Here is a 15,084-nt window from a genome sequence, read left to right on the forward strand (position 1 = left end):
CAAACAACAGGAAATTGCACTGCAAATTAAGGCTGCTAAATAAACATGTATTTAAAAATGTAATATGACAGGTACTGCACCACCTGCTGCCACTGGGACAACCAGTGCTCGGGTTGTAGCTGTAACTGCTTTAGCCACTGGAGGCTGAAGTAGATCTAGATGCAACTGAGGGACTTCTAGCCCTACAGCACAACAGGCAGCCACAGAGAGAGGCGACACGGAGGAGGAAATACACGCTTCTGTAGGTTTAACTAGGCAGAGGCTGAGTATGTAGCTGTCTGCACATGCTTCTTTCTGCCTCTGCTCCTGTTTTTCCAGATCCAGCAACAAGTGTGGGGGGCGAGACTCATTGTGGTGGGCGTCAGGTAGGAATGGGGAGGTTTCCATGTGACAGTCCCTACTACAGTGTCTTTAAAAGGAGCAGTTTTGCCAACTTTCAAATTTTTATTGCAATTCTTGCAACCATTGGTGTTTCTCTTTAAGTCCTGGCTGGTGAATTCCTGTGAATATGTAAGAATCTCAGGTTTCATTTTATGTTTTTAAAGTGTCCACCCTTCATGGCTGCAAAGATAAGCATGAAAGTGTGACCTTGGTGCACCTAAAGGCTCAAAAACCAGAAAGCCAATAAAAAGAAACCCGAAAGTACTTTTCTAAAAATTGCAATCCTAGAGGGCCCTGACTCACTGATTTTTGAATGTTTGGGGTTGGCAACTTGCTCCTAAGTTCCCCCGGGGCAATTTTTGTGCTTTTATAATTACACTGTCCTGTTCTGAAAAGATGGTTTTCTCTGCCCTATTTCTACAGTAGATTAAAGACCAACCCGAACAGGGGCCACTTGCTCAGCCTTTGAAGACTTATGTATGTGAGTAACTTCACACGTGAATAATCCCATTGACCTCAGCAGAACACCTGATGGTGTCATAAGTAGGACTCAGGCTGCGGTACGAAACTGCAGAAAAACCTGAGTGTCTCTGGATTAAGTTTAGAAGTATGAGTAATAAGAGTGATGTAGTGGTGGGAGTCTGCTATAGACCACCGGACCAGGGGGATGAGGTGGATGAGGCTTTCTTCCGGCAACTCGCAGAAGCTACTAGATCGCACGCCCTGGTTCTCATGGGTGACTTTAATTTTCCTGATATTTGCTGGGAGAGCAATACAGCGGTGCATAGACAATCCAGGAAGTTTTTGGAAAGCGTAGGGGACAATTTCCTGGTGCAAGTGCTAGACGAGCCAACTAGGGGGGAGCTTTTCTTGACCTGCTGCTCACAAACAGGGAAGAATCAGTGGGGGAAGCAAAAGTGGATGGGAATCTGGGAGGCAGTGACCATGAGATGGTCGAGTTCAGGATCCTGACACAGGGAAGAAAGGTAAGCAGCAGGATACGGACCCTGGACTTCAGGAAAGCAGACTTCGACTCCCTCAGGGAGCGGATGGGTAGGATCCCCTGGGGGACTAACATGAAGGGGAAAGGAGTCCAGGAGAGCTGGCTGTATTTCAAGGAATCCCTGTTGAGGTCACAGGGACAAACCATCCCGATGAGTCGAAAGAATAGTAAATATGGCAGGCGACCAGCGTGGCTTAATGGTGAAATCCTAGCAGATCTTAAACATAAAAAAGAAGCTCACAAGAAGTGGAAGGTTGGACATATGACCAGGGAAGAGTATAAAAATATTGCTCGGGCATGTAGGTATGAAATCAGGAGGGCCAAATCGCACCTGGAGCTGCAGCTAGCAAGAGATGTCAAGAGTAACAAGAAGGGTTTCTTCAGGTATGTTGGCAACAAGAAGAAAGCCAAGGAAGTGTGGGCCCCTTACTGAATGAGGGAGGCAACCTAATGACAGAGGATGTGGAAAAAGCTAGTGTGCTCAATGCTTTTTTTGCCTCTGTCTTCACGAACAAGGACAGCTCCCAGACTGCTGTGCTGGGCATCGCAACATGGGGAGTAGATGGCCAGCCCTCTGTGGAGAAAGAGGTGGTTAGGGACTATTCAGAAAAGCTGGACGTGCACAAGTCCATGGGGCCGGACGAGTTGCATCCGAGAGTGCTAAAGGAATTGGCGGATGTGATTGCAGAGCCATTGGCCATTATCTTTGAAAACTCGTGGCGAACGGGGGAAGTCCCAGATGACTGGAAAAAGGCTAATGTAGTGCCAATCTTTAAAAAAGGGAAGAAGGAGGATCCTGGGAACTACAGGCCAGTCAGCCTCACCTCAGTCCCCGGAAAAATCATGGAGCAGGTCCTCAAGGAATCAATCCTGAAGCACTTAGACGAGAGTAAAGTGATCAGGAACAGTCAGCATGGATTCACCAAGGGAAGGTCATGCCTGACTAATCTAATCGCCTTCTATGATGAGATTACTGATTCTGTGGATGAAGGGAAAGCAGTGGATGTATTGTTTTTTGACTTTAGCAAAGCTTTTGACACGGTCTCCCACAGTATTCTTGTCAGCAAGTTAAAGAAGTATGGGCTGGATGAATGTACTATAAGGTGGGTAGAAAGTTGGCTAGATTGTCGGGCTCAACGGGTAGTGATCAATGGCTCCATGTCTAGTTGGCAGCCGGGGTCAAGTGGAGTGCCCCAGGGGTCGGTCCTGGGGCCGGTTTTGTTCAATATCTTCATAAATGATCTGGAGGATGGTGTGGATTGCACTCTCAGCAAATTTGCGGATGATACTAAACTGGGAGGAGTGGTAGATACGTTGGAGGGCAGAGATAGGATACAGAGGGACCTAGATAAATTGGAGGATTGGGCCAAAAGAAGCCTGATGAGGTTCAATAAGGATAAGTGCAGGGTCCTGCACTTAGGACGGAAGAACCCAATGCACCGCTACAGACTAGGGACCGAATGGCTAGGCAGCAGTTCTGCGGAAAAGGACCTAGGGGTTACAGTGGACGAGAAGCTGGATATGAGTCAACAGTGTGCCCTTGTTGCCAAGAAGGCCAATGGCATTTTGGGCTGTATAGGTAGGGGTATAGCGAGCAGATCGAGGGACGTGATCGTTCCCCTCTATTCGACATTGGTGAGGCCTCATCTGGAGTACTGTGTCCAGTTTTGGGCCCCGCACTACAAGAAGGATGTGGATAAATTGGAGAGAGTCCAGCGAAGGGCAACAAAAATGATTAGGGGTCTGGAACACATGACTTATGAGGAGAGGCTGAGGGAACTGGGATTGTTTAGTCTGCAGAAGAGAAGAATGAGGGGGGATTTGATAGCTGCTTTCAACTACCTGAGAGGTGGTTCCAAAGAGGATGGTTCTAGACTATTCTCAGTGGTAGAAGATGACAGGACAAGGAGTAATGGTCTCAAGTTGCAGTGGGGGAGGTTTAGGTTGGATATTAGGAAAAACGTTTTCACTAGGAGGGTGGTGAAACACTGGAATGCGTTACCTAGGGAGGTGGTAGAATCTCCTTCCTTAGAAGTTTTTAAGGTCAGGCTTGACAAAGCCCTGGCTGGGATGATTTAATTGGGGATTGGTCCTGCTTTGAGCAGGGGGTTGGACTAGATGACCTCCTGAGGTCCCTTCCAACCCTGATATTCTATGATTCTATGATTCAACTATGCCAAGAAACACTGAAGCCAAGACCTGTCAAATACACATGAAAAAAATGAAATAAAAGGAGAATTTTTTTCTAAACAGTTACATTAATTGTAGGTCTTACTTGTAACAACAGAGAAGTACAAATTTTTTAAAAAATCATACTCTGAAAGTTAAGTTGCTAGTGTCCTTTTAGATATCTGTTTTATGGCAATCAGTGGGATAAAGCTATTATAGGCTCAGAAAAATAAGTGTATAAAACAGGCAACGGGACTTCGTTTCAAATGGATTCTTGTGTATGTGTAAGCACAATTTTTGCATACTACCACTTGCACATGCTTAACCCATGTAGTCACACTTATAATGAAGCAGAAGAGAGCACTGGCCAACTAAAACCCTCTAATCTCTCTCAAGTTCTATTTTCTTTATAGAGAGTCTTTCTTTTAAAGACTATATTCTTTCCGACCCCCTCCTTTTTAAAATTAAACAGAAGGATGCTTGTTTTAGTTCAGGGGAAGTCCTGGAGAAGAGGAGAGTCCAACGGTCACTTCCTGTGCTGTGGGGGCTGTAGAAGGAGGGTAAAATCTCAATACAGTATGGGGAATGGAAAGGCAATAGAAGGGCCCACTAGAAGGTGTAGCAAGGAAGTCCAAGAGTTCACTTCCTGCTCACTTTGAACACTGCCTATAATATCAGTGTATGCTTTATCTATGGTTTACCATAAATCTCAAAGCGCCTGCACCGATTCCCCTATATTATCTAAAGTAATCCCATTCAGCCACATTTCTGTGTCAGTGATTTCTTACTATAGTGCAATACTATAATTTTTTGAAACAAACTGCTGCTGCTCTAGAGTATTTTAAAGGAAAATAAAAAAGATAAGTTGATTGATTTGGATCCAATTTCTCTTCCCAGTCATAATTATTTTAGGAAACTGAATCTGAATGTATATGTTGAACTTCACCCAGTTGTCTATCAACAGTGTTGGATAACATGTACTTACAGTAACCTTCAACACACCTTTTGCCAGACATTAACAATGACTCAATGCATTATTCTCTTTAAAAAGTTTACTGTATTTTTACTTAATTTTAAAGTGAGGAGTAACATTTAGGACAATATATTTAGCATACTTACAACAAATGTATCTTCTACTTTGGCAATTCCTTTTCCAAATATGGTCCCTAGTTGATCTCCAACTCCAGCCAACAGAAAACCAAACAGAGGAATTCCCAATAAGGCATAGATGATACAGAATATCTTTCCACCTTCTGTACGTGGCGAGATGTTCCCAAAGCCTACATTACAAACAACTTGGGCTATTTATAAATTACTTACACATATTAAACTACATGTCCAAAAGTATTACAGGAGGACAAAACTTAAGCGGTCCCCATTGGATCAACCACATTATACATTGTACATTTCTATAGATTCACCCTTATAATTTGATTTTCTCATTTTCCTCATTCAGAGTGTTGTCCAATTAACCAATTTGTCTCCCTTATACGTATAATTCTTATATCGCTGAATTTTTTTCCTTCTCCCACAGAGTAGCTTCACCATAGAGGCTGACTCCTTGCACTCCTTACTCAGGCAAATCTCCCACTGAAATCACTTGGAGCAAATCTTCCATTGACTTCAATGGGAGATTAACCTGAGCACAGGGTGCAAGATCAGACCCTACTAAGTGGAAATTACTATAACTGGAATTGCAATTTTGCAGACTGCAATGCATTGAAACTGTATGCAGCTTACATTCAAATGTAGTATAAACAGTGTTCCAAGATCACAACAAGCCACATTTTCAAGGGAGGCAGCATGAAACCACACATTTGGATGAGCAAGATGAGGATTTGTACATTAAGTGGGACTGTTCATATACTTTAGGACTGAAGGAGCGCACACATACAGGTTTTTGCAGGCACAATAAGACTTTGCAATTTGATGCCACTGTCCATTTGAAAACTCAAATCACTTACAAAGATTATTGAATTTAGTTAAAAACATACTTCTAGCATGCATATTAGCTCTATTTCAAAACAGGTAAATGGAGGCATAAATAGGGGCATTTGAACTTCCAGAATGCAAGAGGTAATACAAATAAGTGAAGCTCTTTTTTGTATCTAACTCAATTTCTGTTTATCTATTTTGAGCACTCTGGTTTGGCACCAAAACCAAATTTTCTTCATATGCAGCATTTTGTTTATTTTTACTATTGCCCTTCTTGAAATGAGAGATAAATCAGAACCAAAATCCTGTATCCAAACATCTCCCCTTTTCCAACACATACACACTTTGGAAAATTTTAAATGAAAATCTGATTATGAATGCTATGGCTTGAGCCATACATTGGAAATGTTTGTAATAAAGTATGTAGCAGTTGTATTGAACGAAGAAAAACACTGTTATCTCAAATTTCAAGAATGCAAAGTATCCCAAACCAAATTTATGTTGCAGGCATTGTATTATTCTTAATAGAAACACTACTGATATCCTTTTGTATACACAGGGGCCAAAAGGATCCCTGGAATAACTCCCTGGAAGAAAACAGAATTATACAAGGTATGAATTTGGCTCAATATGCCTTAATGTAACCTTCAACCTTAATGTAAATTCCCAGACAAAAAATGAGTTATGAGGGAATTAAGGTTGAGTACGGATCAGGAATCAACAGCAAAAAATGTTATCTGTGTTGTAATTATCCCAGAATCAAGCATTATAAACCCAGAAAATTCAGTTAAGGTTAAAGAAATGCCAAGCTATTAAGGAGTAGAGATGCATAGTTAGGGCACCTAAACAATTTTAACTCTGCCCTGTAGTGACACTATGCAAAAAAATCACAATTATAATTAAAACATTTTAGCATTTGTGGTCTCTTATTAGACTAAACTGATTTTAACTAAATATATGTTTTCTCCCTTCCCTGCCCACTACCCCCATGATGTCTCTATGGGGCAGTGTAATACAGTGCTCTGAGTTAATCTGGAGCCAGGACTGGAACCACTGAGGTTCACCATTCAGGGAGTTGTAAACTGATGCATTCCCCACTTTACTGCACCAAGCAGATCTCAGGGCACGACAGAATCTGGTCCCAGATTTTTAAAATAAATTAGCTTTTGTTTACTGATGGCGAAACCAACAGAACAAAACAAATACTAGTTAGTCTGGTTTAATTAACAGGTCTGTGTATATGGCTACGGTACTTTTGAATAGATTCTATTGTTCAGTTTTTATAAGGCTTTTGCGTGACTTAGAGCCAAGCATCTAGGGGCACCATGTGCAATTCAAACTCTTGTCTTTAGCAATAGCCCTTGATTTTGGTAGAGCAAAGAGACATATTTCCCTGTTCCACATCCTCTCAGTGATGGTAAAATACTCACCCAACTAAGCATACTCAAAAGAAAGAGGCTGTTTTTTTCTTTTTGACTCTGACATTTCCATTTCCATTCCTCCCACTGCTGTCAGAGGAGATATGTTTCTTGTGCACTCTATTTGTAATCTGCTACTAATCGCTTCCAGGACATCTAGTTCCCATTCAGCTCTATATATTTACATATTTACAGAGAGGTACTTTACATAGGAACCAAATTATGCATCTCTTTGCTTTTACGGCCCTCAACTACTTGTATATGCTCTTCATAACAGATTTTTTCATGCAGAAACACCATAGAAAAGATCTCTTTTTAATTAATTACTTATGAAGGGTTCTCACACACACACACATTCTGGATTAACAGCCAGCCGTGACTGGTGGTGCAGTGTACCTCTGGCTGGATGCGCACTTCTCAGGAAAAAAGACAATGTGTTTTGGGATCTATCATTATAACTTAGTGCCCTAGCAACATGGTCTGTTATAACATTTCCATCACCCGCACAATATTATGTTTCATAGTAATATGCTACTATGTATTACAAATCAGCCTGTCTTGATAGCTACATTAATTGTCCCTAAATAATAATGTCTTATTACTTCCCCACATCGTGCGGTATTCTTTGATTTAGGGAATGGGAGAATAAATTTACATGTGCTTATTGTGGTTGATCTAATTTTTGAACATTTTGTCTAAAAGAAAGCTATGGTTCTCTAAAAACCATCAGCAGCATGCTGCTCCTACATAACAAGAGAGAGAAACTACACCCCACATAGCTTCATCGTGCTGATGCTAGCACATAAACCGTAAGGACACCACTACATGCCTCCAAGTATCGTGCAGCTCTTTTCTATTTTCAGTGATCACATAGACATTCACAGCATTACTGTACTTGCTATAGCTCTATCACTGAATAAGTTACATGGCAGCAAAGGTCCTCACTGCAGAGTTCTCTCTTTTGCTCCATTAGCAGCTCTAGGCCCATCCAGATGCTGGATCCCGCTCCCAGTCTGCCATATTGGCTGAATTACCTCTCCGAATCAGCAACATTTACACCCCTCCACACACTCTCTCCTCCCGTCCCCTGGACCAGCATTTGTAAATAGAAACATGGCTGGGTTCTCAGGCTCTGCACACAGGTCAGCACCACAACCACACAGGCAGTTGCTGTGCAAGGAGAGATTCTTCACACCTCCTGTCCCGTGTGTGTTTCTATTCCTCTGGTTATGGTACATAAGTGATTCCTGGATCTAGAGTCAAAGTATTTCTTTCTAACAGTTTGTGGACATGAACTAAGGCAATGTTTTTCAAACTTTTTTGGCTGCATACCCCTTTCCAGATAACGTAGCCTACCACATACCCCCATCTGAGATAGAGTCATAATATACCTATGATTAGATTGCCCAGTCTTACTAAATAAAATGCATTGTCCGCCATTACAGGATTTTTCTCGCCTATCCCAGTTTGAAAACCACTGAACTAAGGGATCCAAAACCCACTGAAGTCAATGAAAAGATTCCCCTCAAAGAGCTTTTATCAGGCCCTATCTGCAGGGAACTAGAAGAGAATCACACATTTTACTTCCAAAACTGGGTCACAGACAGAATGTCCCCTACCTTACTTTAATACACCGTAGCATGACTTACCTCCTGGTTTCCTAAAATGCCTTCCATGCTGTGTTAAAATGCTAAGTGTGCCACTAATGCCCAAAGGGTTCGTGTGCATTTCGAGCATGTTCTCTGACAGGTAGTTATAGACAGATACAAGAAACACATTTTAAAACCAAGTAGCTTCCATTCACCCATGAGTGAACCAAGACAGGAAGGGCATTGCAAATACTGCTACATGTTCTATTCAGCAAGATAACACATTACACAGTCTATGCCCATTCACTATGTAGCTAAGTTATGCTGTTTCATGCTCCGCAGGCTAGATAATAACATGAGAGTACTCCATATTGCTAAAGCTAAATTGTCTCTTTATTAAAAAGAACTATTTACAGAGGTGCTCCAGCTGCAGTAAGCATTCAAAGCACATGTACACACACTCGCTTCCTGGTGCCTCCTCTAAACTCTTCTCTCCAACAACCTTTGTTCCCCCCTGCAAGTTCCATGCAGGTTGCTACACCTTTCCATTCAAGGATTTTTGTTGTTGTTGTATATTTTGTGCCAGTATTTGCTGAGGCCACAGGTTATTCGTACATAATGCACAACAGGAACATGGCCTTTATTGCCCTCCCATTGCGACCTACTAGGCCTCATAGTCCTTCAAGGTGGTGATCTCTGAATAAGTCTCCCATTTGCAATGCTGAGAAGTGAAAAGTAATGCACATCGGATAAATAAACATTGGAAAAAAATAATCTGAGCTATAGATACAAAATGATGAGGTCTAAATTAGCTGTTACCACTCAAGAAAAACCTTGGAACCATTGTGGATAGTTCTCTGAAAATATCTGCTCAATGTGCAGCATCAGTCAAAAAAGCAAACAGAATGTTAGGAACCATCAGGAAAGGGATAGACAATCACAGAAAATGTCATAATTCCACTATATAAATCCATGGTACGCCCACACCTTGAATACTGCATGCAGTTCTGGTGGCCCCATCTGAAAAAAGATATATTGGAATTGGAAAAGGTACAGAAAAGGGCAACAAAAATGATTAGGGGTATGGAACAGCTTCCATATGAGAAGAGAGTAAAAAGACTGGGACTGTTCAGGTTGGAAAAGAGATGACTAAGGGGGGATATGACAGAGGTCTATAATATCATGACTGATGTGGAGAAAGTGAACAAGGAAGTGTTATTTTCACATAACACAAGAACCCAGGATCACCCAATGATTCTCCAACAACAGGCCAGCTGATGGCTGAGGCTCTTTCTAAATCTTCCTTGTCATAGATCTGGCCTGTCTGTCCAGTGTGCCTGCTATCTGCCACTATTATGCAGTTATCTTTGGTTTTGTTGCCACCACTGTCCTGAGAGGAGCTGGGTGGGAAACAGTTTTCCCATCCCATGAAGCTTTGAGATTTCAAAAATGTTCTTGTTCCACATCAGGACAAAAATCAAGCCTTTTCCATGTGTTCTGAGAAGAGAGATTGGCTATTCTGGGTTGGGTCTATCACCTGTCGGTCAGGGCACTCACCTGGGAGACCCAGTTTCAAGTTCCTGCTTTGCCTGACTCTTGGGAGGGTCTCTCATTATTTCCTGATGGAGCTGTTCCACTTAGTATGAGAGAGAGAGAAAGAGAGAGACTGACTGGCTCTATAGCCCAATGGTTAGGGCACTCACCCAGAATGTGGAAGACCCAAGTCCCTGCTCCAATGAATATTTAATTATTTAAACAATGTGCAACAATTCCAAACAGGAGAGAATGAAAAAGACCGAGCCTAGAATAGACAATAGCCTGGTGTTTACGGCACTCACCTAGGATGTGTTAAATCCAGGTACAAAACCCTGGTTTGGAGCAGGAACCTGAACTTGAGTCTCCGACAGCCCAGGTGAGTGCCTCTGAGGGGAGTCTCCTCTTTCACGTTGAAGATATTCTGGTGTTTTACTGTGATCAAATCCATAACTTGACTGCCCTGCTGCCCAGCAGCAGATGGTGCTCCTGTGTGTCAAACTACTATAAACTTCAAGTGATAATGTCTCCTATTTCTTGGGTTTCTTATCCACAGTCTGAATTTGCCCACTGGCCTCAGACTGGTTTTACTGTACATCACTGCCACTTGTTCACATTTCTCCAGTCTAATATTACTGCCTATCGGTTGTAGCTGGGATTACTTGGCAGCTGGCTCCACAATCCAGCTGGAACTGAATTGTTCATTGGTTTAATAACATAGTTGCAAATGTGATCGTTGAATAGCTGGCAGAGTTCTTCTTTAGTGCATGTACATTGTGAGTCCCAAATCTGATCAAGTCACACTGCAGATTTCCTCCTCTTCATTGGAAATCTCTATGTCCTCAATTACTGCATGCATGACTGAGCTTTTCTTTCCTGGTGTCACTGCAACATCAGGACATCAAGTGGTTCTGTTTCCCACACCCCTTGCACCATTGCCACTAGGCTGGGTGGTTTTTATTCTGCCTTTTGTGTTGCTTTCCAAAATAGATACACTGGACCATGATGCTTATATGGTTGGTCATTCTATCTCTGGCCTGAGTCCTGGGTTCCTTTAGCTTGGGCCTGCATATTTGTTTTGCACTAATGGCAGTGGGTCTGGGTTTTTTTAATCCTTTCACTGGACCGTTCAGACGCCCTTGCTATTTTGGAGACATTTATCAAGTGTTAGAGCTATTTTTCCTCAACACTCTCTCCTGGAATCATGTCTCCCACGAACATCCTGCCTTTAATTAGGGAATGTCCAAAGTTATATGGGAGTGTTAGAGTTCTCAGCTCTGTAATATGAATATTTATTCCCTTTTCTGCTTCTTATTGTTTGTTGTTTTTTGGTAGGAAAAAATCTCTCTCTACCATCTCATTCTGCCTGGGGTCAGAGTACTCATCCAGCACCTTGATCAGCCGTCCCCGTGTTTTGGGCATTATTCCCAGGAGCAGTGTCCCCCATTCCCTTCTCATCCTTTCCCCCCACACAATGAGATAATAAAAAAGCTGCACCTTCATTTTCTCATTTTTTTTCGCTAGGGCATGGTCAGATCTGTATACACACTGAATTCTTTCTTCCACGCTCGTGCAAGGCTTTCGTCCGGAGATCCAGTATTCCCAGTGGTCTCCATGCTGCCTCTTTGGTGTTTCTAGGTCCTATTTTCTTTGTCTGTTAATTACACCCTCTTCTTTGTTGTGGGTCTCACTAAAATGACCACTACCACTATGTTTTGTATACTGTGTGCTGGGTCATAATAAGAGAGGACTCCGTTTTTTTAAAAACTGAACTGGCTCTTTATTAAAAGAACTCTTTACTAGTTACAGAGGTGCTGCAGCTGTCCTTCCAAACATGTGCACACAGACTGAGTTCCTGGTGCCACCTTCAAACTTTTCCCTCCTGCAGCATGCATTCAATCTTCCCTCCAAGTTCCAGGCAGGTTATAGTCTGCACTGTACATGCATGCATGGCTACAAATATGGGTCAAATGTGCCAAAATTTCTTAGCAAATTAAGTGCCAGATCCAAGACTAGAACCTACACTGATTAATTCTGCCACCAGCATTTAACCCATTAAGCCCCAGTGTTAGCCAATGTATCGAATCTCTGAGCATTACTCTGTTTAAAAATGTGGCTAATAATAATGCTTTCCAGTTACTGATTTTCCATCTATATGTCTCAAGCTCTTAACAAGGTTGTTAAACATTCTTAACCTAAATACAGTTTATATATTTATATATGGGGCACTATGGCTACTGGAGAGATCAGGTTTGTATTTCTAACTTTGCCATAAGATTGCATGTTAACTTCTGACAAGTCATTTAACTCTGTTTCTCAGTTACCCCATACACAGATCCCAGCATTTCCTTTCACTAATGAGAAGTAGCCTTGACCAGTTTGGAATTCAGCTATGAATATATTTTCCCTCATCCTCTTTTTTCTTCTTCCATCTGCTTCACTGAAAGAGAATTGTGTGCTTTAAACATTTTACTATTCTTACCCTTGAAAACTGCCTCTTTTGTGAACCAGTATTAAAACATACCTGTATGTTAAGAAGTGTATTTTCCCTGAGTGGATCAAAGTTACAGAGAAACACAAAATATTGCAAAATTCCTAAGAGGTTAAGGATTTTTTACTCTTAAAAGTCCTTACTCAAAAAAAATTCAGAGAACAGCCTAGTTGTTAATAAGACTTACACCTAAGTGTCTTGAAGTGAAAGGATGTTTTACGTCTTTATTTTCTAGAGGCACAAGAAGGACTTAAATCATCTTCGTAACACGACTGAAGTTGCAATCTTAAATAAAGATAGGTTATCCCCTCTCCCTAATAAAACAGCATACAGCTGATGAGCTAAGACTGGAGGCCTTGGTCTTCCTGTGCCACAAAATACAAGCTTCCTCCAAAAGAGCAAAAGGAATATCTCTGATAGCTGTCACCTACAGAAACACTTTTAATTTTCTTTCTAAGCTGTAATGAGAAAATAGCGGGTAACATGCTAGCCCCACCCTGGAGGGCCCAATTCAATGCCAAAACTCCCACAGGCATCAATGGGGATTGAACCAATATTGAGATGTGTGTCAGCTGGTGTTTTGCTAACTGCTTCTTCACACTTATTAAATGGTACTATTAATACCAAAATGGTGAAATGCTGATGAACCTAAAATGTAGGTACTAATCTTTAAAGCCTTCAATGAGCTGCGGGGACAGCTGCCTTTGAGATTGTTTCTCTTCATGAGATCTGCCATGACAGCTGTGATTGATGCCTGATGGAGTCCGCAATGAAACTCAGTGTGATTAAACTTAACGGACTGTATATCTGAATTATTTTATATCAATTCTGAATTATGGAAATTTTATTTCCAGGGTAAATCCTGAAGTTATTGCTCAGTTCTTACTCAGGCAAAACTCCCACTGACTTCAGGTATTTGAGTTGACTCTTGCTGTGCATACTGTAGCCCTAATTCAGCAAATTACTTAAGCACATGCTTAAATTCATCCCTACTCATCAAGCATTTAAGCAAGTGCATATATACATATCCTATATGCATACATACATACACAAAGATGTATATAACCTACTAAACAAAGTAGTAAAAAAATGTATTAGCAGATTTTAAAAGTCATGAGGTAGCAGAAATTGTTCCTGGAACTCGAACTGTCCTATGTTCTCTTACTTCCTAGAATTTCACTCTGCATGAGAATCTCTTGGTTCTGATGTTATTTGAGGAGCTAAACCAGGCACAGTTACAGGACAGTAAAAATATTTTTAAACCTTTCAAAGGACTAATAATTAATTCTGTGTTTTCAACTTGTAGGAGCCTTAAAACGATTAGATAGATAGATAGATAGATAGTCTCTATGATGTTGCTTTCTGTTCAATACAATGGATGCTATGCACTATATTGCTCACCAACATTATAGAATGGTCCCAGTTCATCAGTACGCATGAACATTTACATACAAACATCTAATAAATTGATTAACTGAATCCTCAGTTAATATTCTGACTTGAATTCTTTGATACAGCCATAAATCCAAAGCTGGGAAAGTCTGGAAGTGAACAGAGGGGGAATCTTGTAACATTGGCCTGGTGCTTCTAACACAGAGTTCTCAAAAGACGGGTCCCTGAATCCAAATTTGTTACTGTCTGTGATATAAGCAAACACAAAAATTATTATCTGGAATTATGAAGTACACTATCACGTTTTATTGGTTTTGGTCCATGGAAGTATTTTTGCTTTCCAGGCCCTTCTTGCTTCTAAAGCCATTCATCCAGCACAATTTTCCATGGACAGCAATTGCACCAATCAACAAAAAAACTGCACCATCTCCAGGTCATTTTTCACTCCTGCCCCCTACTAAAACCGATCTTAAATGTATATGCAGAACAAGCATGTGCAGCCCAGGCCATCTGATTCAGAAGACATATTCTAGACCAGCTCTGAGGATGTATTTTGTGTGCTGTTCTTGGGTCAGGTGCTGAACAGAGTTTGGCCAAACATGCCAGCTCAGCATGTTCAAATTTGAGGGGGCTGAAGTTGTCTCTGAAAACAGTTTTCAAACCTGGCTTGCTTTCTAGGGTAGACAGGGCTTGTTTTTCCTAGGAAGGATAGCAGGATTTGTTATTAATAATGGGCAAACCAAAAGAAAAAAGACTTGGAGAGGTGATAGCTAAAAGATAAGAAACTTATTTGAAATCTTTGAGGGTTCCTCTCCTTTTTGTGCATGACACCCAAGGGCACACCCCATCACCTCTAAAATCCCTGGTCCTCCCTAATATTGGTCTCGATTCTGTAAATAGAGTGCCTCTTCGAGGGTGTTGAATCTCCTCTGCTGTCCCAGTCACACCATCAGAAGTTGCAGGCATTCAGTACCTAGTAGAATCAGGCTCTTTGGTGTCAGATTACCTTTCGGGAGGGCTGTGAAGCCTGCTGTTCCCCTCCCCTACAACAAAGCCCTATTAGAGATGGTCCAAAGTGGGTGAAATCTCACTACGATTGCCTGACAGGAAGAAGAGTCAGAATGGGAGAAAGACATTCTCTGAGGGTAGGTATGGGCACTTTCCAAATTAAGA

The 15,084-nt window shown here is 41.5% G+C and overlaps 1 protein-coding gene across 3 annotated transcripts in view; it reads right to left on the reverse strand.

Annotated features, from left to right (window-relative positions):
• Positions 1 to 15,084, reverse strand: part of KCNK2 (potassium two pore domain channel subfamily K member 2) — a 207,343-nt gene that overhangs the window by 51,772 nt on the left and 140,487 nt on the right. For all 3 annotated transcript variants that reach the window (XM_074949261.1, XM_074949262.1, XM_074949263.1), the window contains one exon: positions 4,673 to 4,833. In XM_074949261.1, the coding sequence (XP_074805362.1) occupies positions 4,673 to 4,833 (161 nt within the window). The remainder of the gene's footprint in view (positions 1 to 4,672; positions 4,834 to 15,084) is intronic.

The sequence above is a fragment of the Natator depressus genome, chromosome 3 (assembly GCF_965152275.1).
Source record: "Natator depressus isolate rNatDep1 chromosome 3, rNatDep2.hap1, whole genome shotgun sequence".
NCBI classification, from domain to species: Eukaryota; Metazoa; Chordata; order Testudines; family Cheloniidae; genus Natator; species Natator depressus.